This window comes from Mandrillus leucophaeus, unplaced genomic scaffold, assembly GCF_000951045.1.
Source record: "Mandrillus leucophaeus isolate KB7577 unplaced genomic scaffold, Mleu.le_1.0 Scaffold10, whole genome shotgun sequence".
Lineage (NCBI taxonomy): Eukaryota > Metazoa > Chordata > Mammalia > Primates > Cercopithecidae > Mandrillus > Mandrillus leucophaeus.
In genome coordinates, this window is record NW_012098098.1 from 4660846 (window position 1) to 4687809 (window position 26964).

General features: G+C 46.8%; 1 protein-coding gene across 2 annotated transcripts in view; it reads right to left on the reverse strand.

Moving 5' to 3' along the window:
• The window catches only part of ZCCHC14 (zinc finger, CCHC domain containing 14), a 92436-nt gene that overhangs the window by 45946 nt on the left and 19526 nt on the right, over window positions 1-26964 (reverse strand). For both annotated transcript variants that reach the window (XM_011971697.1, XM_011971706.1), the window contains exon 2: window positions 13540-13663. In XM_011971697.1, coding sequence (XP_011827087.1) covers window positions 13540-13663 — 124 coding nt within the window. The remainder of the gene's footprint in view (window positions 1-13539; window positions 13664-26964) is intronic.

The following is a 26964-nucleotide window of genomic DNA, read 5'->3' on the forward strand; positions in this document are numbered from 1 at the left end:
AAAACCTCATCTCTACTAAAAATACAAAAATTAGCTGGGAGTGGTGGCACACACCTGTAATCTCAGCTATTCAGGAGGCTGAGGTGAGAGAATCACTTGAACCTGTAAGGCGGAGGTTACAGTGAGCTGAAATTGCACCACTGCACTCTGGCCTGGGCAACAGAGGGAGACTCGTTCTCAAAAACAAAAATTATGAGACAGAGACTATACATGACCCACAAACACAAAAACATGAATCACCTGGCCGTTTATGGAAAAAGTTTGCCAGCTCCTGAATCGGAGCGTCAGTGGAAATGCTGACAACAAACTCTACCTTTCGAGCAAATGAGATGATGACAAAGTGGCTTTGCTTTCCTTGGTTTATAGCCGAGGTCAGCAAACTTGACTTTTTTTTCTTTTTTTTCTTTTTGTTTTGAGACAGAGTTTCGCTCTGCCACCCAGGCTGGAACGCAGTGGCGTGATCTTGGTTCACTGCAACCTCCACCTCCCAGGTTCAAGCGATTCTCTTGTCTCAGGCTCCTGAGTAGCTGGGATTACAGGCACGCACCACCATGCCTGGTTAGTTTTTTTTGTATTCTTAGTAGAGATGGGGTTTTGCCATGTTGGCCAGGCTGGTCTCGAACTCCTGACCTCAGGTGATCCACCTGACCTGGCCTCCCAAAGTGCTGGGATTACAGGTGTGAGCCACTGTGCCCGGCCAGCAAACCGACATTCTCTACGGGAAGACAATTTAGTTACAAATACCACGTGAGAATTTTCACATTCAAAATACATATAACGTCATCTAAGACTCAAGAGGAAAACAGAATTCTGCCAACACACTAGGAAAAGACATTCCAGTAAAGCTCTTTTGGGGCAGAGTCTTAAAAGACATATACACATTCTTAAAGATGGGGAAGAAACAGACCTCACTCCTCCACCCACACATATTTTGGGCCGGGAGAACAGAGCAGGCAGCCTGGAGACCAGCCAGACTGCAAAGGGTCTGTGTGAAACGGCAAGGGGGTCAGGTGTTTTTTTTTTTTTTTTAATTTCAGGCAAAATTCACATAGAGCAAAATGCAGAGATCTGAAGTGTACAACTCAACGAGTTTGGGTAAATTCATATACCCATGTGATCACTAATCCTTGAATCAAGACGCAGTGCTTTTCAATTCTCCAAAAAGTCTCGAACATCATATAAACAGGACCATACATGGGTCCCGCTTTCATTCAACACTGTATTTTTCAGATTCCTATGCGGTTACATGTATTAGTTTTGAAAATGACTGAGTTCTCTTCCCTTGTATAAATACACCAGTTTGTTTATCCATATTCTCCCACTCATAGACATCTGGGTTGTGTCCAGTTTGTGGCTATTATGCATAAGCTGTTATAAGCCTTCATCTACAAGTGCTGGTGTGGACATACCCTTTCATTTCTTTGGGATAAATTCCCTAGGACGAGAACTGCAGGAATACAAGATACATTCATCACTTCATAAGAAATGCCAAACTGTTTTCTTAATGGTTGTAGCATTTTATCCTCCTATCAGCTGTGGATGAAAGCTCTAGCTGCTTCTGATCCTAACATTTGCTATTTTGTCCTTCTGACTTTCATCACCCCGGTGAATAGAAATGACACTCTCCCGTGGCTTTGCTGTGTATTTCCCTGATGACTGGTGACTTGAATAATGGCATCCCTCGACAATCTGTGTATATAAGCATGAAGGTATGAGTCCTCTGGAGTTAACTGCCTTTCTTTCTTCTGTTGGTGGAAAAAACCTAATTGCATTAATATATTGTAATCTACTGTTCGGAATGCATACCATTCTTCTATAGGAAGATAATCTTCTTCACAATCATTAACTGCTTCCATTTCCATATACAGGTTGTATTCCTAATCCGAAAATCTGAAATCCAAAATGCTCCAAAATCTGAAATGTTTTGAATTATTCTTAATGAAAATAACTTTCATTCAAAACTTGACTTTCCACAGTCCTCTGGCATCCACTGTTGCAAAGAGCAAGTCCAAGTTAGCCTGATTCTGGTTTCTTCACAAGTGAGATCTGTTTTGTTGTTCTCCTTTGAAAATGTGTAAGATCATTTCTTGATCCCTTATCAGAAACAACAATGCGTCTCGATGTGGGTGTTTTCAACTCCCCTTTCTCAGCACTCGGTCTGCCCTTTCGAGGAAGACTCACGAGGCCGTTTTCTGCCCATGCGTACTGAATGCGCTCCTTCCTTTCATCTTCTCTTCCAGACACCCTGCGTTTCAGAGGCCGAGCTTGGCTGCCCGTCTGCGCCACTCACCTTCTCTCTACCTTGTACCTCCACGTTCAGCAATCCTCGAACACTACTGAATGTTTTGTTCTGGCGGTCATTTTTACATCCCAACAACTCTTTCTTGGTCTTCATTTTTTCTTTTATCATGGCACCCAGCTTTCACTCAACAAATGCAATATCCCCTCAACCTCCCAGAGAATGTTAACTGGAGTTTCCCTAAGTAGGATACTTATCAAAATGATCAGCCTCTGTTCTCTGAATTATCTGTGTACTTTGCAGTAGTCTGAATTCTCTGCCACAGTTCTTTACCCTTCGTCACACTGCAACCCATGTTGTGGCTGGCTTACAGTGGTGCAGACTTTCCTATCCTTGAATTCAGGGGTGTGGCCATGAGACTCGCTGTGGACACCACAAAGAGGCAGAAATGACCGTGTGCCGGCCCAAGCTCAGCCTTACGAATCCTCATGGCTCCCACGTGCCCTTGGTCACCAGTTCAAGGAGGATGAGGCACACCTGAGTCAGAGCCACCCCAGCCACTATGACCTGAACAGCATAGCCCAGCTGACAGCAGCCAGCCCATGCTGGCTCATCCGTGAGGAAGGCGCTCATCTGGGGTGCTCCTGAGCTCTGCTGGTCGGCTGTTAACACAGCTGTGGCTGACCAACACATCCCAGGCGTCTCTTAACCCTGTTGTGGTCTGTCTTTACAAGCTTCCTTATATCCTTTCTCTAGAACAAAACCTTATAAAAATAATTGGGCACACTTTAACGTTCCTATCCCTAAAACTATGAAGAGAAGTAGGAAGGGATAGATGCAGGGAAGAGAGGGTGAGGGGCACGGGGCAGGGGAAAGGGCACCATGGTTCCTGGGCTCCTAGGCCCTCCATCCATGACCACGAAGGAAGAGAGAGGAACACTCAGCAGCACAGGTGCAGCAACAGACCCCCACTAACTCAGCAACGCCACCAAGAGAGCAAACCCCAATCCCTCTCTCTTTAGGTCGACAGAGACCTAGAGAAAAAATCCAGTAGTTTTCTGCCAAATGTCTTTCTTTAATTTGCTTTCAAGGTATCTTTATTAAGTGGTTTAATCTACATTCTCAATAATAAGAAACCACTTCAATAATTACCAAAATTATGCTTAAAAAATCACAGTAAAGGGAGTATTTATAGTAAAGGGGAGAGTTTAAAAAATGACCTGGGATAAGCCAGGCGTGGGGCTCACACTTGTGATCCCAGCACTTTGGGAGGCCAAGGTGGGTCGATGGCTTAAGCCCAGGAGTTCAAGACCAGCCTGGCCAACATGCCAAAACCCTGTCTCTACAAAAAATATGAAAGTTAGCTGGGCATGGTGGTGTGCGCCTGTGGTCTCAGTTACTCGGGAGGCTGAGGCAGGAGGACCCCAGAGGTCGAGGCTGCAGTGAGCTGAAAAACTGAGGCACTGCACTCCAGCCTGGACAACAGAGTGAGAGCCTGTCTCAGAAAAAAAAAAAAGAAAAGAAAAAAGAAAAGAAAAGAAAGAAAGAAAAGAAAAAAAAAGAGAGAAAAAGAACCAAGATTGTTTTCCAGCAGACACCCCTTCTTCTAAGTTCTATACAATACAACCAAATGTCTTCACACCTGAACTAAGAGCTGTACCACAATCACACCAGATACTTCCTGCTTTAAAATTTTATTACCAAAAGCCAGTTTTCACTTAAAAATTGGAAAACTGTATTCTTAAGACTAGCAGTTAAATAATAATTTTCCTAAAATATCAACTTACTTTCTCACTTTACTTGTCTATGTTAATGGGATCATTTTTAGAAGCATTACTTCTTTTAGCTGTTGTTAGAATTTGAACATTCACTATCACACTGATGAAACTGCTGCTTCTTCCCTACATCTTTTTAGGACATACCATGTTACACTTAAGAACATGATATAATTTATTTTTCTTTGGTTTTTTATTATCTAGCTACATTGCGTTAATTTCATTTGTTCTTCACAAAGAGAAACAAAAGTAGTGAAAAACTGGTAAAACATAAAGCAGACAATAGATTCTCCTTTTTTTTTTTTTTTGGAGACAGGCTTTCACTCCTGTTGCCCAGACTGGAGTATAATGGCATGATCTTGGCTTATCGCAACCTCCACCTGCCAGGCTCAAGCAGTTCTCCTGCCTCAGTCTCCTGAGTAGCTGGGATTATAGGCGTGCGCCACCACACCTGGCTAATTTTTGTATTTTTTGTAGAGAAGGGTTTTCACCATGTTGCCCAGGCTCGTGTGGAACTCCTGAGCTCAGGTAATCTGCCTGCCTTGGCCTCCCAAAGTGCATAAGCCACCGCGCCTGATAATATTTTTAAAGTAGCAAAAACAGGAAATGAACACCCTTTCCTTTTTTTTTTTTTTGAGATGGAGTTTTGCTCTTGTTGCCCACGCTGGACTGTAATGGCACGATCTCGGCTCACAGCAACCTCCACCTCCTGGGTTCAAGCGATTCTCCTACCTTAGCCTCCCGAGTAGCTGGGGTTACAGGTGCGTGCCACCATGCCCAGCTAATTTTTTATATTTTTAGTAGAAATGGGGTTTCACCATGTTAGCCAGGCTGGTCTCAAACTCGTGACCTCAGGTGATCCGCCCCTCGGCCTCCCAAAGTGCTAGGATTACAGGTGTGAGACACCGCGCCCAGCCTTTTTTTTTTGAGATAGAATTTTGCTCTTGTTGCCCAGGCTGGAGTGCAATGGTGTGATCCTGGCTCACTACAACCGTCACCTCCCGGATTCAAGCAACTTTCCTGTCTCGGCCTCCCAAGTGGCTGATATTACAGGCGCGTGGGCTCCCACACCTGGCTAATTTTTATATTTTAAGTAGAGATGGGGTTTCACCATGTTGGTCAGGCTGGTCTCAAACTCCTGACCTCAGGTGATCCACTCAACTCAGCCTCCCGAAGTGCTGAGATTATAGGCGTGAGCCACCGCGCCCAAATTTCCATTTTTAACGATTAGTGATGTGGGACTTGAATTTAGGGGCCCTAGGAATGTCACTCATTTACATATTAAGGTAAACATTCTGCTCGGCACTAGTATGCTCTAAGCGCAGCGCCAGCCATAAGTGATATAAAAATGAAAAGGTTCAAAGAAGTGACGCTGCGCTAGGCTTCAAGGGCAGGGTCTATTCTGGGCAGAGGGATGCTGCAGTCAGGGCCCGGGAGCAGGACAGTGCTGTTTGCCTCGGAGTGGAAGGGGAGTGTCAGAAGCTGACATGGGGAAGGAAGGTCACTCAGAGGCAGCAGCTCCCTGGCTGGTGACACCACAGTGAACATGGAAAAGAAATCCTGCAGGTCCGCTGCATTCAGATGTCTTGGTTTGAAATGTGATACTTTCTAGCTCATGAGCCTGGGCAGTTATTTCACCCCTCAAAGCCGCATGTCCTCGCCTGAGCAAAAGGAATCCCGGCTCTCCCTGCACGGCGCAGGGCTGGGCAAGTGTGGGCTGACTGCAGCGTCCTTGAGCCACCGCGGACAAGCCGTAAGCAGGGGCGTGCAGTGACGCAGGGTGTACTGGACTGGTCCCTGCTAGACAGACAGTCTGAAGAGGGGCAAGGCCAAAGACAGAGGGACGCATGAAGTGACAGATAAGATGGAGGCCCAGATGATGGGGAAGAAACGGTGACAGCCTCGCAGGGCCAGAGCCACCACGTGGGAGAGAAGCTGCCTTGGACTTCCAGGTTTCTGCTCTAAGCACTCGATTGCTGGGATCAATCACAAATATTGGAACCATGTCGAGGGCATGCAGGAGCTGGCAGCTCCATGCTGGGCAGGCAACTGTGTACCCACTGGCTGCATGGGTGAAAATATTCACGTTACCAGTGGCTGACAAGGACTTGGAGTCTGCAAGCGTCTCAGTTGAACTCAGAGCTGAAAGCCACCGAGAGAGGGACAGTGGCTGCAGAACAGGCTCAGGTAAGACGGCTCAGGGAAAGCGTAAAGCAGGGTACAGAAGAGCGCTATCAGAACCACTAGCCTTTGAGGGACACGAGAAGAGGGAATTTCAAAGGAAACAGAGAGGCAAGGCGAAAGCCAGGCAAGGGTGTTCTCACGAAACCGATTTAATGGAGCCCACCGGCTTCACAGGGATGACGTTTCACAATTTTAAAAAAACAGAAGCAGCCAAGGGAGGATGGAGTTTGGGGTGGGGCAGTCACAAATGCCAGGAAAAGGTAGTGAGCTCTGAAAGCACCTACCTTGCTTGCCAACTGAAGAGCCCCTCATGACCCTCCGTGAGAGCAGCTTCAGGGAGGTGCAGATGCTGAGGCTGGGGTGAGTGGTGCAGGTGCTGAAGTGAAAGAAACAGCGAAGCCCCATGCCTTCTGGCAGCGTGGCTGTGTGGTGACAGGGAGGAGGGCTCAGGCGGCCCAAGTGCACACGTGTGCCCACGCCCAAGTGGAGATACCTCGGGGGCCCTGAGAAAGGAGAGAAGACTGAACACAGAGGGGGATGCCAAGCACCTGTCTCCCTCAACAGAGGAGTGGACCCAGCCTGGGAGGGGAGGCAGAAGAGAGGGGCAGATTGGCGTCTGAACAAGCTGGAAATGGAGTCCTGACCTGTGACAACCTCCAGCAAAGCCACCTGCTGGAAGGAAGTGGGGGCCCCTGGGGGACAGAGCCATGCTTGGGAGCGAGCGGCACTCACGCAGAGCCCAACTAAGGGCATGTGGCATGACCTGGGCCTGCTGGGCCCCAGTCATGGCAACAGCTCCTATTCCACAAATAACAAAGAAAAATCCTAGGAAAAAATGTATTTACAGAACAAAACACCCCTCTGAAGTCACTGGAGAGTAGTGAGAGCAGGCAGAACCTGGAGGAAAGCCGCAGAATACGGGAGGGTGCAGGTTTGTGCCTTTCACCCGAGGGCAGGCCCCGTCAGTGCCCCCGTCAGTGCCCGGCCCTGGGAAGAGGGGATAGGGCTGCGATGAGCGCAGCTACCCACCAAGGAGAGCCTCCCAGACAAAGCCCAGGCTCTGCACGTGCCCACCGTACACCTGCTGCCCCAGCCACGGGTGGAGGGCCGGCTTCACACAGCTGGTGCAGTCTAAGGACTAAGGCACCTCCATCTGCTGCCCACCCCAGCAGCGGAAGCCGCGACCTTGTCCAAACAATATTCCCTGTTGCAAGAGAGAAACAACACTCTTCAGAACACGAGAAAAGCTGGAAACTATAATCACGCACAACGGCACAATCTAAAATTAGACATTCATAAAAACAGGGAAACGTGAGGAATACTCGAGAAAGTGCGATGAATGGACGCCAGCCCTAAGTGACCCCCATGCTGAAACTGGCAGACCAGGATTTGAAAGCAGCTATTACAATGATGTTCAAAGATGTAAAAACAAAAATGCTCACAATAAGTGAATGGATAGAAACTCAGCAGAGAAACAGAAATTATAACAAAGAACCATATAGAAATTCTAAAACTAAAAATACAGTGTCTGGTATGAAAACATCCATTAGCTTGGTGTTCCAGCAGACTGAAAATGACAGAAGGGTACAAGAGCTTGAAGACAGATAAAAAGAAAACGTCCCGTCTGAGGGACAGAGAGAAAATAATTTGAAAAATGAACTGAGTTTCAGCTCAGATTTGTGGGGCAAGACCAAAGGTTTCTCATACATGAAAACTAGACTCTCAGATGGAGAAGAGAAGGAGAATGAGGAAGAAAGAATACTCTAATACTGACTGAAACGTTTATGTTGTAGTGAAAAGCATAAGCTCAGACACAAGCAGTTCAGTAAACAAGAAATAAAATTACACCAAGGCACATCATAGACAAACCATTCCAAACCAAAGATAAAGAGAAAATCTTCAAAGCAGCCAGAGAAAAATGGCCCATGGCATACGGCGACACAAATGCTAGAGGACTTTTCATTAGGAAAACAAGAGCCAGAATATAGCAAATTAACATTGTTAAAGTTAAAACAAAAACTCTCAATGAAGAATTCCATAATTAGCCAGAATGAAGGCAAAACAAAGATATTTTCAGATAAATGAAAACTAAAATCCACTGTCAGCAGAACTGCACTGAAAGAAATGTGAAAGGAAGTTTTTCAGGCTGACGGGAAATGAGACCAGATGGAAATTCCAATTTTCAGGATAAAATGAAGAGCAGTGGAAATAGTAAATAATATGGACAATATAAAAGACTATCATCTTTTTCCTTTTACTTTCTTAAAATATATGCAAAAATCCTAGGCCTGTCTTACACGGTGCAGAGCACACATAGCTGGATCCATGGGATAAGTACACATACAGGATGGGGCAGAGCTGCACTGATGATGCCTGGTAAACGGCTGACAACTGGTGAGGACAGGGAAGCCCCTGATCTGTGTCATCTGCCGATCCACAAAGCATAAATGTCCCGCCATGGTTGACGACATGCCACCATCAGCCACCAATGCAACATCAGTGGGCTTTAAAAAATCCTGGAGGCCAGGCGTGGAGGCTCACGTCTATAATCCCAGCACTGTGGGAGACCGAGGCAGGTGGATCACCTGAGGTTTCTCCAACATGGAGAAACCCATCTCTACTAAAAATACAAACTTGGTGGGGCGTGGTGGCACACGCCTGTAATCCCAGCTACTTGGAAGGCTGAGGCAGGAGAAATGCTTGAACCCGGGAGGTGGAGGTTGTGGTGAGCCGGGATCGCGCCATTGCACTGCAGCCTGGGCAACAAGAGTGAAACTGTGTCTCAAAAAAAAAAAAAAAAAAAAACTTGGAAAGTGAACAGCAGGCTCTCAGGAGATACCATGAGCTGGCCTCGGCACCCCACTGAACAACGCAGTGACAAGAGGCTTCTGTGTCACATGGAGCGGCTCAACATTAATTCGGAGTGGAGCCTGAAAAGGTAAAGATGTGTACTGCATTCCTGTTCCTTCTCTTAACTGGGCGGTTCATAGAGAGAGCAAAGTCCTATTGTTCTACAGCTCTTATACGATGAAGAACTTTACTCCTATGTCTCTAATCACATTTTCTTTAGGGAAATTGAGAAAACAGTCACTCAAATGATTCTCTGTGCCCTAGGGCTCAAATCAGAATCCCTGGCTGAGGAATGCTACAGGCAACCAGCTTAAAAATAGTACAGATGGTTCCTGACTGAAGAAGGCTGGAGTTAATGATTTTTCAACTTTACAACAGTGCAAAAGCAACATGCATTCCGAAGAAACTGCTTTGAGTGCCCATACAACCATTCCGTTTCCACTTTCAGTACAGACTCAATAGATTACATAAGAGATTCAACACTTTAAAGTAGGTTGTGTGTCAGATAATTCTGCCCACCTGTAGGCTAATGCAAGTGTTCTGAGCACATTTAAGGTAGGCTAGGCTAGGCTAAGCCATGATGTTTAGCAGGTGTGGTATATTTGGTGCATTGCAACTTATGGTATTTTCAACTTGCAACCCCCAATGTGAGTTGAAAAGCATCTATGCAGTAAAATGAAACTGTCTAATCTAGGTGGAGGGTACTCACTGTGAAACTTCTTGAACTTTACTGTGTGTTTCAAAGTCCTCATAATAAAATGCTGGATAAAAAGCCAATAAAGAAATCGAAACTATCAAGGCTTGATTCCAGCTGCACACTGGAATCCCAGCACAACCCAGGAAAGGCCATAGACTGAGGGCATTTTAGAATTTAGATTTTAGGTGAATTCTTGTCTTCTTAGAATTCATGTTCTAATTGGTTGGGATAGATTTTTTTTTTTTACCGAAAGTACAAGACTTTGGAGTTTGTATGGCATAGCAAACACAAACGCCAGGGGCGCACAATGGAAAACATTCATTTAGGTTAAAATTAAAAAAAACCACAATTTTAAAAAAGCTGAGTTGTAACTGATAATATGGTAACTACCTATAGATATGACCCACATAAACATGGATTCTTTGGAACCTCTAATTTTTAAGAGTGCAAAGGGGTCCTAAGACCAAAAAGGTTGAGAACTACTGGTATATAAACAAGTTGAATGAAAGTATACCTCCTTCACTGTCTCACAAAAAGAAAACTTTAAAAAATTATAATTCCTCAAAGTCCAAAGTTACAGAACTTACTTTGTTGAGAGTATTAGTAAAAGCAGTTTCCATCTTAGCTTGTACATTCCGACAGCTTCCCTAGGTTTCAGTAAATCATCAACATGGGGACTGGAACGCTTGGAGAGCGCCCTGCAGTTCTCAGCCACATCCACAAGGGCAGGGGACTCCGAAGCCACACACAGTGACCTGGAGCTGCAGCCAGGCACCGGGTACGGGGTTTACTAGGCTACAATCTCTACTCCTGAACTGGAAAACGTTCACAATAAATAGGTCAGGAAAAAAACGAATGATTTCACTAGTTAATGTGTGCTTGTAGGCACTGCCCATATAACTGTGTTTTCCACTCTCAGCACAGTCCCACCTTTCTTTTCCTTTGCTATTTTCTTCAGCCGGCCACAGGGTTAAGAGCATGAGCTCTGGCTTTGAATCCCAGCTGACCTCAGGAAAAGGTCTTATCTGTGACTCAGTTCTCCCATCTGTAAAATGGGGTAAAAATCACCACATGGGATCAGTTAGAATTAAATAGGTATAATCAACCCTCACAGGGCTGTTATGAAGATGATGTAAGTCAGTATCTGTTATGTAAGTTAGTCATGTGCTTGGACTGTTGTTTCCTGAGCTTTTATATACTAAGAAATGTCTAAAGTGCCTGACCACTCTGTAAGTTAAACTGTATCACTATAAGATTTCTGAAGAAGCAGAGAAAAAACAAAACAGAAGTAGGATACAGAAAAGACAGAGAGAAAACATTATAGTAATAAAACTATACAACTTAGAGTGACTTTAAACTTTCTGAAGAGCAATAACCTGCACCCAACAGATTAAAAGGATTCACATGAAAAGTGACTAAGAAAACCAAGTTAACTTGCTTGCCAATTTCTAGACAAGAGAAACCACGACTCTCTATGACCAATGAACGCAGAATGCTGCAGATAATTAAGAGCTTCTGCTCACTACGGTATTTTAAGCACTGTGGGGTTTGAGAATGGCCACTCGTGGCCTCAGAGCCGACCCGCCGGCCTACGCAGGCTTTGCCACAGCTCACATGAGAGTCAGCTCACCCTCTGTCTCTCTGGGCACCAAAGCATGCGGACAAGACAATGACAGATACTCGCTATTTTGAAATTATACGGAAAAAAACAAAGAATGGGGATGTCAACAATTATGTCTTGAAGAAAAAGCACTGAAGAGTCCATCCCTTAAGATTCACAGGGTGTGCAGGGCACAGGTTCCTAGGCTGGACTGTCTGGGGACAAAGGAAGCAGCACTCCACGGCAGGCCTTTCTCCTGGGATGACGTAGGGAAGGAAGAGGAGGAGCCCTTTCTACAGCGGAGGGACTCCCTGCAATTCCGATGCCAAGTGTCCACTCCAGGGTTGGAGCACTGCGGCACCTCTAGGATGAGGCTGTGGTGAAGACGCTCAACTAACAGCCACAGACTCTCCCAAGAGCAGTGGATAAGACAAAGACTGTTGTGACCTCAGAGGGTTGCTACAAGGGTCAAGTGGGGACAGGTGCCCTCGCAGGGCTGCAGTAAGGAGTTACTGTCTCCATACCATACCGTGCTCATCACATACATCAACACAGGCTGCAGCTGCTGGGGAAATAGGTCCTTCCAGAGTTAGGATCTAAATCAGACACAGGTGGCTCTCGATGGCTTTGTCAGAACGGGACTTTAGAAACAAAGCAGTCATAAAGCCTATGGAAGGCACGAAGCGCCACGCCAGGGATGGGGACAAGGGGGAGAGCGCACGGGGCATGCGAGTGCGGCTCCGGGCCTCACGTGGTGCACCTGCTAGAAGACAAACATCTTTGTAAATAACACAGGGAGAACAGAGGCCAGCAGATATGGACACAGCCGGCCTCGGTGCCTCCAAGCCATCAGGGCTCAGGACAAGTGACCCCAGTGAAAAGCGCCACCCTTGTCTCTCTCTCCCCACTACGGATGATTCTGCAAACCACACAAGCATTTATTTTACCGGGAATGCATTATCTGGTCCATCCAGTCCTACAAACTACCTTACTCTCCCCTCCCCAAAGCCTCCACTACCATGGCATGGTTAGCAACTTTGCAGCTGATCGTAACACTGCAGAGGCTGGCGTTCAGAGCCACAGGGGCTCAGGCCGCGCCTCACCACCCACACTGAGCTGTCCACGTGTACATTAAAGAAAAATAAAGACTCTGGTAGCCAGTCACATTAGCCATGTTTCAAGTGCGCAGAAGGCACGTGTGGCTGGTGACGACCAACTTGGTACAGGCAGAAAACACTCCGTCACCACAGAGAGCGCTTCAGGACAACACTGCTCTAGTGGTTAAGGCTGATTTCCACGTGGAGGGGGGAGGAGGGTGTAAAACTTATTCCTCCCACCCTTTTTTTTTTTTTTTTTTGAGATGGAATCTCACTCTACCACCCAGAGTGGAGTGCAGTGGCATGATCTCGGCTCACTGCAACCTCCCGCCTTCCAGGTTCAAGTGATTCTCCTGCCTCAGCCTCCTGAGTAGCTGGGATTACAGGCAGGCGCCACCACACTCAGCTAATTCTCCTGCCTCAGCCTCCCAAGCAGCTGGGATTACAGGTGTGCACCACCAGGCCTGGCTAATTTTTTCTTGAGACGGAGTTTTGCTCTTGTTGCCCAGGCTGGAGTGCAATGGCGTGATCTCAGCTTACCATGACCTCCACCTCCCGGATTCAAGCAATTCGCCTGTCTCAGATTCCCGAGTAGCTGGGATTACAGGCATGTGCCACCATGCCCGGCTAATTTTTTATTTTTAGTAGAGATGGGGTTTCTTCCTGTTGGTCAGGCTGGTCTCAAACTCCCAACTTCAGGTGATCAGCCTGCCTTGGTTTCCCAAAGTGCTGGGATTACAGGCGTGAGTCACCGTGCCCAGCTTAATTTTTGTATTTTCAGTAGAGACGGGGTTTTACCATGTTGCCCAGGCAGGTCTCGAACTCCTGACCTCAAGTGATCTGCCCGCCTCAGCCTCCCAAAGTGCTGGGATTACAGGTATGAGATACCACGTCTGGACTTCTCCTTAATAAACATCAATATTTGAGATTTTTAAGACAAAGTATATTCATGTATTACTTATAGAATTTAGAAAAATACACATAAGATTAGCATTTATGAAAGATCTGAAAGCATTTAACAATGCCCTCACGGGGATCTGGGGTGTGCCCATCCTCCATCCGTCAGACGTCCTCCTAAAGCCCTCACGTGCACTCACCTTTGCTGTGTTTTCCTAAGGGCCTCTTGGGCAGCGACTCCTCCGTGGAATGTGCTGATGTGTGCAGGGCATTCTCCAAACTATTACTGACACTGCTGACAGGAGCCTCGGTTCTTGGAGTGATCTGAAGGAACAGAAACAGAATCATCTTATTTTCTCCCACGGAGTTAATAAGGGGACAATTTTATTTGTTAATTAAGTCTTTCATAATTACCTTGGTTTCCATTTTTCTACAAAACACATATTACTATAATAATAAGCTTTCTCCAAGAAAGATGAAAATTTCACCTACTACTCTCCACTGAAAATGCAAAAGAGCTCAGATAACTTGAGCCAAACATGGGAGCTTACGTCTTGTGGCTGGGGTTCATCAGGGTGCACAGAAACTATGGTAGCCAAAGAGGCCAGGTGTGGTGGCTCACACTTGTAATCCTAGCATTTTGGGAGGCTGAGGCGGGTGGATCTCTTGAGCCCAGGAGTTCAAGACCAGCCTGTCCAACATGGTGAAACCCCACTTCTACTAAAAATACAAAAATTAGCTGGGCGTGGTGGCAACTGCCTGTAGTCCCAGCTACCTGGGAGGCTGACGTGGGAGGATCACTTGAACCCAGGAGGCAGGGGTTGCAGTGAGCCAAGATGGTGACACTACACTCCAGCCTGGGCAAAAGAGTAAGACTCCATCTCCAAGAAAAAAGAAAAAAAAAAAAAAAGAAACTAGCCAAGGTGATGTGAAATATATATTTTTATTTGTGGCAAACTTTTATTTTCACATTTCTTCAAATCAAATAGTTCCCTATCAAATGAATTAAACAGCAGGACTTAACATTCTCCTCCTATAAATCTTAAATCATAAAATACTCTAAAAACAACAGCAAAGAACAGAATACAACTGGGTCTATTTGGGGTACAGTTTGAAAAAGCATATCCTAAAATTACATCCCAATTCCATTTCTAGGAATTCATCATACAACGTACTCACACGTGAGAAAAAGACCTGACAGGGTGTGCCCACTGCAGGAGTGTCTGTGATAGGGAAAGAGGGGCACACCCTCAGTCCCCATCGACAGAGACCTGCTAAGCAGACAGTGTACCTGCAGATGACGGCCGCCCCCGAGCTGTGGGTGGGGGAGGCCCTCCTGACCACCAGCGCTCCCAACACACAGCAAGCCCAGAAACAAGCTAAGGGCCAGCCAGGCTCATCCCACCCCTCCTGCTTCCTGGGTTCAGTGATGGTGTGAACGTGGAATAAGCTGGAAGGGGTCCAGAGGGGCGAGAGGAGGAGGGTAGCAGTAATTTTCATTCTCCCCTCCATCAATATTTTAAAATTTCACAGCCAAAACACATTTATAACTTATAGGATTTAGAAGAATAAAAATGGCCAATGCTGTAACTTCTTTACGGTCTCAATGTATTTCAAAATTTCGGAGGATATAAGAGAGAGGCGTAAGATCTTAAAGTTCATCAAAAGAGCTGATAAGCAATGCTGCATTCACAGTATGGGAAAGTGCACGGCACAAGCAACCTGGAAGATGGCCTGACCTCTCCAGTCTCTGCTTGTTCTTTCATCTCATACCTGGACGGTAGGTGGCAGTTGACCAAGACATCCCCTAAGTTCACTGGCAAGCAGAGATCCCAGCACTCTCTCTGCAGAGGGCTGGCCAGGTAGGCGTGGCCTCGACCTCAGACAGGATGAAAGTGGAGGCAGAGGCTGGAGTTAGGAGGAAAGGGTGGAGACTGCCGCCACTCCTGCAGGACCAGCACCTGCTGTATCCCACAGACAGTGAGCTACACGGGCCACACCCAAGTCCACAGTGAGATCCTCTGCTCCCAGCTCTGTCAAAGCCCCTGCCCCCCAGCAGGAAGCCCTCCTGGGCTGTTCATGCAGGGAGAGGGACTAACAGATCCCACGCGGCTCAACAGATGCCTTCCAAGAAAAGCAACTCGTCACAGGGCTACATAATTGGGAAGTTTATATAACTCGAGAAAATAAGGCCGGGTGCAGCGGCTCATGGCTGTAATCCCAGCACTTTGGGAGGCTGAGGCAGGAGGACTGCTTGAAGCTAGGAGTTTGATACTGGCCTGGGTAACATAGCGAGACCCTGTCTCTATTTAAATTTTTTAAAAAGTAAAAAAAAAAAAAAAAAAGTCCTAGCCATGCAGTAACTCCTCCAGAAAGTCAATTCTTTGGATAACATTACTAACATGTTATCAAGAAAACTAAATTTTGTGAATTACTTATATTTGTAATTTAAATTGGGTGATTTCTTTCTGATTTAACAAAGTCTCTTTCATTATTCAATGGTTAGAGATCCCAGAAATGAACTCCTTTCCCATTAAACAAGATAAAAGAACAATACAAGTACGATGCAAACCTTACACAAAGAGATTTTTAGTTCCAAACAGTAAATATTACTTTGCAAGACAACTCAGGAAGTTAACATGTTAACTGTATAAGAAACACAGCCAAGGCTGGGCGCGGGGGCTCACACCTGTAATCCCAGCACTTTGGGAGGCCGAGGCGGGTGGATCATGAGGTCAGGAGATCGAGACCAACCTGGCTAACACGGTGAAACCCTGTCTCTACCAAAAATACAAAAAATTAGCTGGGCGTGGTGGGGGGCGCCTGTAGTCCCAGCTACTCAGGAGGCTGAGGCAGGAGAACGGTGTGAACCTGGGACATGGAGCTTGCAGTGAGCCGAGATCGCACCACCGCACTCCAGCCTGGGTGACAGAGTGAGACAAGAAGGAAAGGAAGGAAAGGAAGGAGGGAGGGAGGGAGGAAGGAAGGAAGGAAAAGGAAAGGAAGGAAACAAACACACAGCCGAGACCAGGTTTAGTAGCTCACGCCTGTAATCCCAGCACTTTGGGAGGCCAAGGCAGGCGGATCACCTGAGGTCAGGAGTTTGAGACCAGCCTGACCAACATGGTGAAACCCATCTCTACTAAAAATACAAAACTAGCCAGGCGTGGTGGCGCACGCCTGTAATCTCAGCTACTGGGGAGGCTGAAGCAGGAGAATCACTTGAACCCAGGAGCTGGAGGTTGCAGTGAGCCAAGATTGCGCCATTGCACTCCAGCCTGGGCAACAAGAGTGAAACTCTGTCTCAAAAAAAAGAAAAACAAAAAAGAAACATAGCCAGGTGCAGTGATTCACACCTGTTTACCTCCAGCACTTTGGGAGGCCAATGCAGGAGGATCACTTGAGGCCACGAATTCAAGGTCAGCCTAGGCAACATATTGAGACCCCATTTCTACAAAAACACAGAAATTAGCTGGGAGTCATGGCGTGTGCCTGCAAGTCCCAGTTACTTGGGAGGCTAAGGTAGGAGAATCGCTTGAGCCCAGGAGTTTGAAGCTGCAGTGAGGTATGATCATACCACTGCACTCCAGCCTGGGTGATAGTGAGACCCTATCTCCAAAAAAACAAAAGAAATATAACCACAGCAGAGTCCATTCAATTTGGCCTGATGCCTGATGCATGAACCTCCACATTCTTTTAGCTACTTTGATATACATTCTAAGTCCTGGTTCTAAGAAGGGAAAGAGAGCTGCCTTTTCTCTTTTTTAAGAGACGGAGTCTTGGCTGGGCACAGTGGCTCATGCCTGTAATCCCAGCACTTTGAGAGGCCGAGGCGGGTGGATCACCTGAGGTCAGGAGTTAGAGACCAGCCTGGCCAACATGGTGAATGAAACCTCGTCTCCACTAAAAATACAAAAATTAGCCGGGCGTGGTGGCGGGTGCCTGTAATTCCAGCTATTTGGGAGGCTGAAGCAGGAGAACTGCTTGAACCCAGGAGGTGGAGGATGCAGTGAGCTGAGATCATGCCACTGCACTCCAGCCTGGGTGACAGAGCAAGACTCCATCTAAGGAGGAAAAAAAAAAAAAAAAAAGAGTCTCTTTTGTCACTCAGGCTGGAATGCAGTGGCACAATCGTAACTCACTGTAGCCTCGACCTGCTGGGCTCAAGTGATCCTTCCACCTCAGCCTCCTGAGTAACTGGGACCACAGGTGCACACCACCATGCACAGCTGCTGAGAGTGCGCTGTCTTGACAACCAGCATCAGCAGTTCCAACTTTGCTGGTAGTGGCGAACCTCCCTGCCCCCAAAAGAAAACACGTGTGATCAGTGCATTCTCGCACACACACACCGCCTGCCCACCCTAAAACACTCCAAACAGCCACAAAGGAAAGCCAGCCTCCCGACTCTCAACCTGCTGGGGGAGGAAGGGGAGAGGAGGGCTGAGCAGGGGAGAACATAGCCTTGGAGAGAAGGAGAGCGGTACTGATTAGTGCTTCTCAGCCTGGATGGCATACTGGAACACCAAAGCCCTGAGAAGACCACGTCCCACACTCCCCACCAAAATCAGAGTTTCTGGAAATGGGGCTTCTTTTGTTTTGTGCCTGAAGCTTCTCTGGTGATTCTAATTTGCGGCCAGGCTGAGAACCAACCATGACCCCAAGTCCAGGTTTTCTACTGCACCCATCATCCGGTCCACTCCCGGCAAGGACAAAGAGGAGACCCAGAGAAAACAGGAAGTCCTTTCCCCACACAGACAGGAAGAGCTAAAGGCTGTAGGTCCGTCTGCCACAACCACAAGTGGAAGGGGAAAGCCCGTGAGCCACCCTAGCAAAACACACGCACTGCATCTGACATCGAGACAGGAAGGAAAACTCCTTAGAATGGCAATTGCTGGAAAAGAAAGACCTGTTTTCCTCCGTATATTTCCCCAAGGCATTTCTTCTTAGTTTTCCAAATGTTCACTTTTTCCAACCAAGCCTTTATCATAACTTTGCTCCTTTGTTTACATTGAAAGCTGTCTTCAGTTGTGTTTCCCAGAAATGCTGTTTTGGGGTTATTTTTGGTGAAGTCAGTTTGCTCCACGTGACCTATGTTCGACTCAAATGCTCTCTGACTCAGGCTCACCCACAGGACTCGTCATCTGGCCTGATGTGCACGGGAGGGAAGACTGACCAGCTCCAAATGCTGCCTTCTGCTACTGCTAGGAAGGCAACGGGAAGCTGCTCTCTTCCTCTCCACGGCCAGCCTCTTCCCACGACCCACAAAGACCCTCTGCCGGGCCCCTGAAACCTGGCGTCCAGTCCTCCCCCAGCTCTTCACTCCATGCACTGCTGCCCTGGGCACAGCCGTCACATCTGCCTGGGGCCCTCGCTCTGGCTGTCCCCTCTGCCTGGAAGCGCCCCCTGTGCCTTCCCATCTATACTCAAATGTCCTTCTCAGCAAGACTTCTCGATGCTCGGCAAGGCAGCTGTGTTTTTGGTCTGCTTTGTTCACTGCTGTTCCTTTGCACTTCGAACTGGGCCTGGCATGAAGCAGGCCCTTAATAAGGATCTGTAAAATACATCACGATATCACCAAGTTTTAATGAAATTCAGAATCAAACAAATTGAAAAGCACTTCTATTTCAAAGAAAAATTTCTGCAATCTACATTATGTAACAGACAATCAGAGTGTTCCACCAGATCTACAAAGCACTAACCCAGGAATGAAATATGACTCTGAAGCAAGCTACTGGTAGTCACGGGGCACACCCGCCTCTGTGGCTCTTCCAGGAAAGCTGAGGCTCCACACTGGCCGCACATCTAGGGGCACCTGGACTCGGGCAGCCCGCCCCTGGCTCTTATGCAATTAACCTTCTTATTCTTACAGTTTAGAGACGTCTCTGCTTCCAAACTTTAATGTGCAAAATGCCTCCGGATCTGGTTGAAACACAGGTTTGATTTATAAAGTCCGGGGTGGGCTTGAGAATCTTGCATTTCTAATCAGCTCCCAAATGACAATGATGCTGCATGAGTATTTCAAGATAAATCTTCGCCATGATCAAAACAGTCAAAGGCTCGACAGCCTCCTCTTATTTTTTTAATTAAAAAAAAAATAAACAGAGCCAGGGTCTCACTATGTTACCCAGGCTGATCTCAAACTCCTGGGCTCAAGCCATCCTCCCACCTTGGCTGGGATTACAGGTGTGAGCCACCGAGCCCAGCCTCTGCAACCTCCCTTTAGATGGGATGGAAACGGGAATCCCTGCACTGCGCAATTAGACCAGAGGGACTCAAAGGCCCTCCCAGGCAAGGGTGAGGAGCCACAACTGCAGATGGCGTGAAGTGCTGACGGTGGCTGCGGGTCGTGACCCCTGCTAACTACCCCCGCCCCAGGTATTTACGCTTTTTTTTAAAAAAAAAAGGTTTTTCCTCAGTTCATGCCACCTGACAGAAAAAGGAAACGTAGCACCACACAGGCTTCTTTAAAGCTCTGTGCTTACAACTCACTTTAATGTTTATGAACCGGACCATAACTTTTAGAGGAGAATTAATTTCTAAAAATCTATTTCCTGAAAGCTCCGCCAAAGACATCCAAATGGGACGTGCTGACGCAGTCAGATGAAAGCAGAGCACCCCCAACACTGACGCAGCCTGGGTCTCCAGAAGGCTCGCTGCACCCCACTGGTGGGCATTTGAAAACTGCTCAGAAAAATGGCAGTGAGCTTCTAGAGCGGGGTTTTAACCTTCTCTTTGTGCCCGCGACCTCTCTGGCAGTTTGATGACACCTACTGAACCCTTCTAAGAAACATATTTTAAATGCATAAAATACACAGGACTGCAAACAAAGTCAGTTATATTGAAAACCGTCATCTAAGTATTAGGGGACGAATGGGCTTCTCGAACAAAGTAGGTGGGTCTCAGGTCACTTCACAGGAGTGCTAAGCATAAAGGAGACTTTAAGACGCTTTCTACAACTGTGAAATCAAAGTATCTGTGACTCCATCTGTGACCAAGTCACAGGTACTGTTCGTACGACTGTGGATTCCTGCCTGGTTCCATAAAGGCAGGGAATGCTCAATTCCCAGTTAGAGGCTGGAGAAACTGAAGTTGTGATGGCTTCCACTCTTCACGGCTAGGAGTTCCTACTGGGACAGTCACATCTAACCGTGCCCAGCAGAGGGGCAGCCCGCCACTGCCCTCCTCACCTTGTTTCTTCACAAATACGAAGGACCTGAACAGTATTCACATAAGCATGCCACATAAAAACAAGCCCTGGAAAACCCTCGCAGTCACTTTGGAGGCCAGGTGCTTTTCATGAAAAAAAAAAAAAAAAAAAAGTGTGTGGTTTTTTTACTAAAGAGACAAGGTCTCGCTCTGTTGCCCAATCTAACCTCTAACTCCTGGCATCGAAAGTGGTCTTCCAGCTGGGCGCGGTGGCTCACGCCTGTAATCCCAGCACTTTGGGAGGCCGAGGCGGGCGGATCATGAGGTCAGGAGATGGAAACCATCCTGGCTAACACGGTGAAACCCCATCTCTACTAAAAATATTTTTTAAAATTAGCTGGGCGTGGTGGCGGGTGCCTGTAAGTCCCAGCAACTCAGGAGGCAGAGGCGGGAGAATGGTGTGAACCCTGGAGGTGGAGCTGGCAGTGAACCGAGATTGCGCCACTGCACTCCAGCCTGGTGGTCCTCCACCAGATCAGACCTGTTGATAGATGAAAACTGTCTGCTTTCTCCTCTGGTGGGAGAAGACGCTTCATTCTTTTTGGAAGGAAACCTGAATGAGGACTGCAAGCCTGTCATTTTACCGGACACTAAACCCAAAATTAAGGATAATGGAGATCTGGTTTTGTCAAGCCCCAATAATGTAACACTGCCCCAAGTGAAAACAGAAAAGGAAGATTTCATCGAACTCTGCACCTCTGGGGTAATTAAGCAAGAGAAACTGGGCACAGTTTACTGTCAGGCAAGCTTTCCTGGAGCAAATATAATCGGTAATAAAATGTCTGCCATTTCTGTTCATGGTGTGAGTACCTCTAGAGGACAGATGTACCACTGTGACATGAATACAGCATCCCTTTCTCAACAGCAGGATCAGAAGCCTATTTTTAATGTTATCCCACCAATTCCCATTGGTTCTGAAAATTGGAATAGGTGCCAAGGAACTGGAGATGACAACTTGACTTCCTTGGGGACTCTGAACTTCCCTGGTTGAAGGGTTTTTGTTTCTTTTTGTTTTGTTTTTTTGAGACAGAGTCTCGCTCTGTCGCCCAGGCTGGAGTGCAGTGGTGTGATCTTGACTCACCTCAAGCTCTGCCTCCCGGGTTCAAGCAATTCTCCTGCCTCAGCCTCCAGAGTAGCTGGGACTACAGGTGCCCGCCATCACACCCGGCTAATTTTTTGTATTTTTCGTAGAGACGGGGTTTCACCGTGTTAGCCAGGATGGTTTCAATCTCCTGACCTCATGATCCGCCCGACTCGGCTTCTCAAAGTGCTGGGATTTCAGGTGTGAGCCGCCGTGCCCGGCTGAAGAGTTTTTTCTAATGGCTATTCAAGGTAAGATAAGTGTTTTTCTGTTTCTTAAGAATGGTACATTTAAATAGATTAATATATGTAAATCTTCATTTATTTGTACATGTTCTCTAAAGATCCATGTGCTTTTTTATATGAGTAAGTTTAAGTGACCTTTTGAAAGTAGGAAGGGTAGACAAACGGTCTACCCAGATTTTTTCCTTAAATAGTGGTATTCAGTACAACACTGGCCAATGGTAAGGATTTTAACATTTTTAAAATATTGTTCATTATTTAATAGATATCTTAAGGAAAAATTATATAAATTCAGGAGAGTATCATGTCTCATAATATCATATTATGTTGTGCATGTTCACCCAGCTGTTTTAGAATATGTTCTTATATTACAATAAATGATACCCTTAATTACACAGTCAAAAAAAAAAAAAAAAAAACACAAGTGGTCCTCCACCTCACCCTCCAGAGAAGCTGGAGGTGCATGCCACTATGCCAGGCTTAACCTACAAACAGCTCCTTATCATCTACTGCCTCAGGTTCAAACCCCTTCCCCCGTTTTTTAGGACACTGCTAGATGTTTTTCCTAACTTAACTTTTAAAGTCTTATTACTTCCTAACCTAGGGGTTCTCAACTAGGGGCAATTTTTGTCCCCAGGGGACATTTGGCCACGTCTGAAAACATTTTCTGTGAACTGGGGTGGGGATCCTCATGGCATGCAGCCAGTGGAGACCAGTGATGCTGTTAAAAACATCCTGCAGCGCCCAGGACAGCTCCAGAGCAAGGAAGTACCTGGCCCCGGGCCTCAGGAGTGCCAAGGTTGAGAGGCCCTCCCTGATAGAGTTTATTTTCCCTAATACTGAGTACTGCGTCTGCATGTGGAATACCCAGGAGCTGGCAAACCAGGTAGGCTGAGAAAGCCAGGTCTAGACATGTTTGAAAAGAATACGGTCAGTTTAAAAAGCCAGGTGTCAATGGAATGCCTAAGATGTCAAGACACATTGTGAGAGACCATGAAGAATAAAAGAACAAAAAGTACTAGTGTTTTTGTCTGTCTGTTATTTGGAGACATGGTCTATGCTGTCCAGGCTGGTCTCAAACTGCCCGGCTCAAGTCATCCTCCTGCCTTAGCCTCCTGAGCAGCTGGGACTACAGGTATGAGACAATGTACCTGGCTATAACCACCTTTTGCACAGTTCTTCCCAAGCATCCATTATGCAGGCATGTACGACCATCTATCTGATCCCTGCAGTAAGCGTGATGTACACAGATCAAATTATCTCCACGTTAAAAACAAGAAAAACTCAACGTCAGTCCCTAAATGCCTTCCCCAAGGTCATCTGGCCAGTAGGGAGCAAAATCAAGTGCACACTTGAGGTCCTGTAACTACAGAGGTCTGTGATTTGTGCAGATTAAATCCAAGGAGGCGAGCGGAGCACAGCGGTCAGGAGACATCTTTGGCGGCCACAGTGCTGGGTCCACAAGGGGCAGCCCCTGTTTCCTCCACTATGGGATGGAAATAATGGCACCTACCTAAGGCTTTTGTGAGAATTAAGTAAAATGCATTTCTAGTACTTAGTGAACTGGAAAAATGTTAGCATGAAAAATGTTAGTTGCTATTATTGTGGTGCTCGTGGTGTAGCTGGAGGGCAATTAAATTGCTTCAGTGCTGTGACAGAGACTCGGAGCTCTGGGAGGATCCAGGAGGGGCACTGGGAACTGGGCCTCCCAGAGGGCAGGGTTCCCTGTGTCTGCAGCATCTACTGCATCCCTGCGGGCAGCACACCCCTAGAAGCACCGAGGATGAGGACAGAGCCACCCACAGCCACCCCAGCTCCGTGTTCCCTGCACTGGGGGGCCAGGGCCTATCTTCTCAAGTAGAGACTCTACCATGACATGTGTTCGTCTGTTCTAAAACCAGTGCACTTGCCAGGCACAGTGGCTCATGCCTGCAATCCCAGCACTTTGAGGCGCTAAGGCAGGAGGATCGCTTGAGCCCAGTAGTTCAAAACCAGCCTGGGGTCAGGAGCGAGGGCTCACACCTGTAATTGCAGCACTTCGGGAGGCTTAGGCAGGTGGAACTCCTGAGGTCAGGAGTTCAAGACCAGCCTAGGCAACATAGTGAGACCACATCTCTACCAAAATTTAGAAATTACCTGGGCATGGTGGTGTGTGCCTGTACCTAGCTACTCAGGAGGCTGAGGTGGGGGGATCACTTCAACCTGGGAAGTTGAGGCTGCAATGAGCAATGATTGCATCACTGCACTCCAACCTGGGCAACGGCATGAGAAGCCACCTCAAAAAAATAAATAAATAATGAAAACAAGTGCATGACAGCTTGAGTAATTATTTAATTACTTGGACTACAGTTAAAATGTTCTCAGGAGTCATATGCTCATAGAGTCGCAGGTAGGTGGCCTCGTCCTCAGCCGCGTGTAAACTGGGGCCACTGTCTGGACAGCAACAAGGTAGGATGTGATGAACTTTCTTTTCCACCTGTATGTAGCTTTTCACCCACTAATCCCACTGGGAGGAGTCTGCTCTTAGGATACAGTCAATCAGCGACACAGTCAAAGGTTTGTGTGTAAGAAGATTTATCTCAGCTTGAGCAAAAAGAAGAACAAACAACATAAACATCCCAGCAACAGATTACTACTGAAATAGGTCACTAAATGTGTATGTCCAGATGACTGAATATTATGCAGTCTTAAAAGGCATGCAGGATGCTCACAGATAATGTAAAACCGGGCAGAACGTACGTCAGTTGTTCAGGCACTGAGAAAATACAAACGTACACCGAAATATTAATAGCATTTATCTCCGGATAACTTTTATTTTTCTGTTTTCCAATTTTCCTGTGAGGAACAATCACTACTTTTAGAATTTAAACAAGTTACAGATATTAAGTCTAAATATAAATACCTCCCTACAAGAAATGAATGATATGAAAAGTATAGAAAAAGCAAGCTTCTGAAACCATAACCACACTTTCCTTCCACACATATCCCAAGGGCCAGGCACATCAGGGGCCAACATGAACTCCAAAGTGTCTCCCCCATGAACAAAACACAGTAAACATGATTATGAAAAAAGAGTGTTTTCAATTTGTTTTCCAATTAACCTGCCTCTATACAGCAAGGAGTAATGTGTGTTAAATACTTTTAAGCCAATGTAAAAAACATAAAACATAAAAAGAAAAATGATTTGTAAGCATTTTATTAAAATAGTCATTACGTGTCTCCAAAAACCAGAACAAGAAGACAGATAGTTTAAGAGTGAAAGCTATTTGCTGACTTAGGCCAAGTGAAAGCCAACGCTAACCAAAAAAACATTTTCCATGTAAAAACATTCCTTTTAATATTTCTTACCCTAGAGCTCTACTCATTAAAAAGAGAAAGAGAGAAAAAAGATCACTGCTCAAAATCTCAGCAAAGGGAACCCAGTACTTAACTAGACAAGCTCCCAGAGTGACCAGATGCAAATCTCTTTCACAAATAGCCACAGGGCAGCACAGCCTCCACTAGGAACACCAGCCCTAACTGCCCACCCACGGGTGCTTCCAGACCTCCAGGTGCCAAGACATCCCACCAGGGGCCAACCACATTGGACTTCTGGGGTAAGGCCTGCCTACAGCCAGCCTCCAACACACCCAGAATCCCTGTTCCAGAGACTGCCTGTAGAAACAGCAGGGAGTCTGAAGTCAAGAGCCCTAGGTAGGCTGAAGACATACTTTTCTAGTCCTGTAATCCCATAAAACAGGGTTAAAAGGGCATCTTAACAGATTTATTGACTTCAGAGAGAACACCAGCATCTTGCTTGCACTCATGAGCAGCAACTCATTTCTGCCTTCCTAGCTCCTCCTTGCCTTCCTGTCCAGCAGCGACCTACTCACCACTACGGTCGGAGGCCAGCAATGACGCTGACCTTCATTGTTGACCAGGTTCTGACTATTTCTGTCTTCCAGTGTTTCCCAGCAACAACTACCTTCCACTAAAAAAAAGACTTTATGCAACAGGAGAGAAAATGCCTGCACAGACAAGTGCAAGTGTCAATAAAACTGGGGTGGGGGTAGGGGCGGAACTGAAGTAAGTCAGAGGAATGTAACAGTGAAAAAGTGTCAACTTCCTGCAGTGATGCCAAATGCCGGCCCTAGACTCAGACCCTGGGGAGGGCCAGCCCCCATCACTAGCCATGCGACACAAGTGATGTGACCTTTCCAAGCCTGTGTCCCTATCTGTAAAGTGGAGACAGTCACCGTATTGACTTTCGAGGGTTGCTGCAAGGATTGAAGCAGCCAGTCCACCAAGCGTGGCTCTCAGGATGGAGCCGGGCAAACAGCAAGCGCCCAACCCACAGCCATAGGGATCCAGGTTGGCACAGTGCACCGAGGCACGCACACAAAGCCTTTCCCTCAGAGCTTCCCTCTCAAGACGGCCCCACAGAGCAGACCACCAGCAGCACCGCTATGGCGTGGGTGGGGTGGGGGAGAAACCAATTAGAGGCTGCTTGAAAAAGGTACAACATCAGCAGTTAGGAGTAACAGGTGACAGGAAGGGAACACACAGAAGCAACACTGACAGGACGTGGCCATGTGGGAACAAGCAACCTAATCTCAATAATCTCTGAAGACAACACCATCAGAAAGTAAAGCAATATGGTCACCATAATGGTCCCTTCTCCCTCAAGAAAAATTCACTTTTTATTTTTGAGATAGGGTCTCGCTCTGTTGCCCAGGCTGGAGTGCAGTGGCACAATCGCAGCTCAATGCAACCTCCCACCTCAACCTCCTGAATAGCTGGGACTACAGGCATGTACCACAGTGCCCAGCTAATTTTTTATTTTTTGTACAGATGGGGGTCTCCCTATGTTGCCCAGGCTGGTCTTGTACTACTGGCCTCAAGAGATCCTCCCAACTCGGCCTCCAAAAAGTGCTGAGTGGGATTACAGGCATGAACCACTGCACCCAGCGTAAGAAAAAATTTAAATTATGTGACACTCGTAATGTTAGAAACAGTGAGCTGCAACAGCTTCAGGGGCAGAGGCCACAGCTAGCTAGCACCCTCTCCATTGCAGGCATAGGTACAATCTAATTCCACTGATGCCACATCCAAGAGGA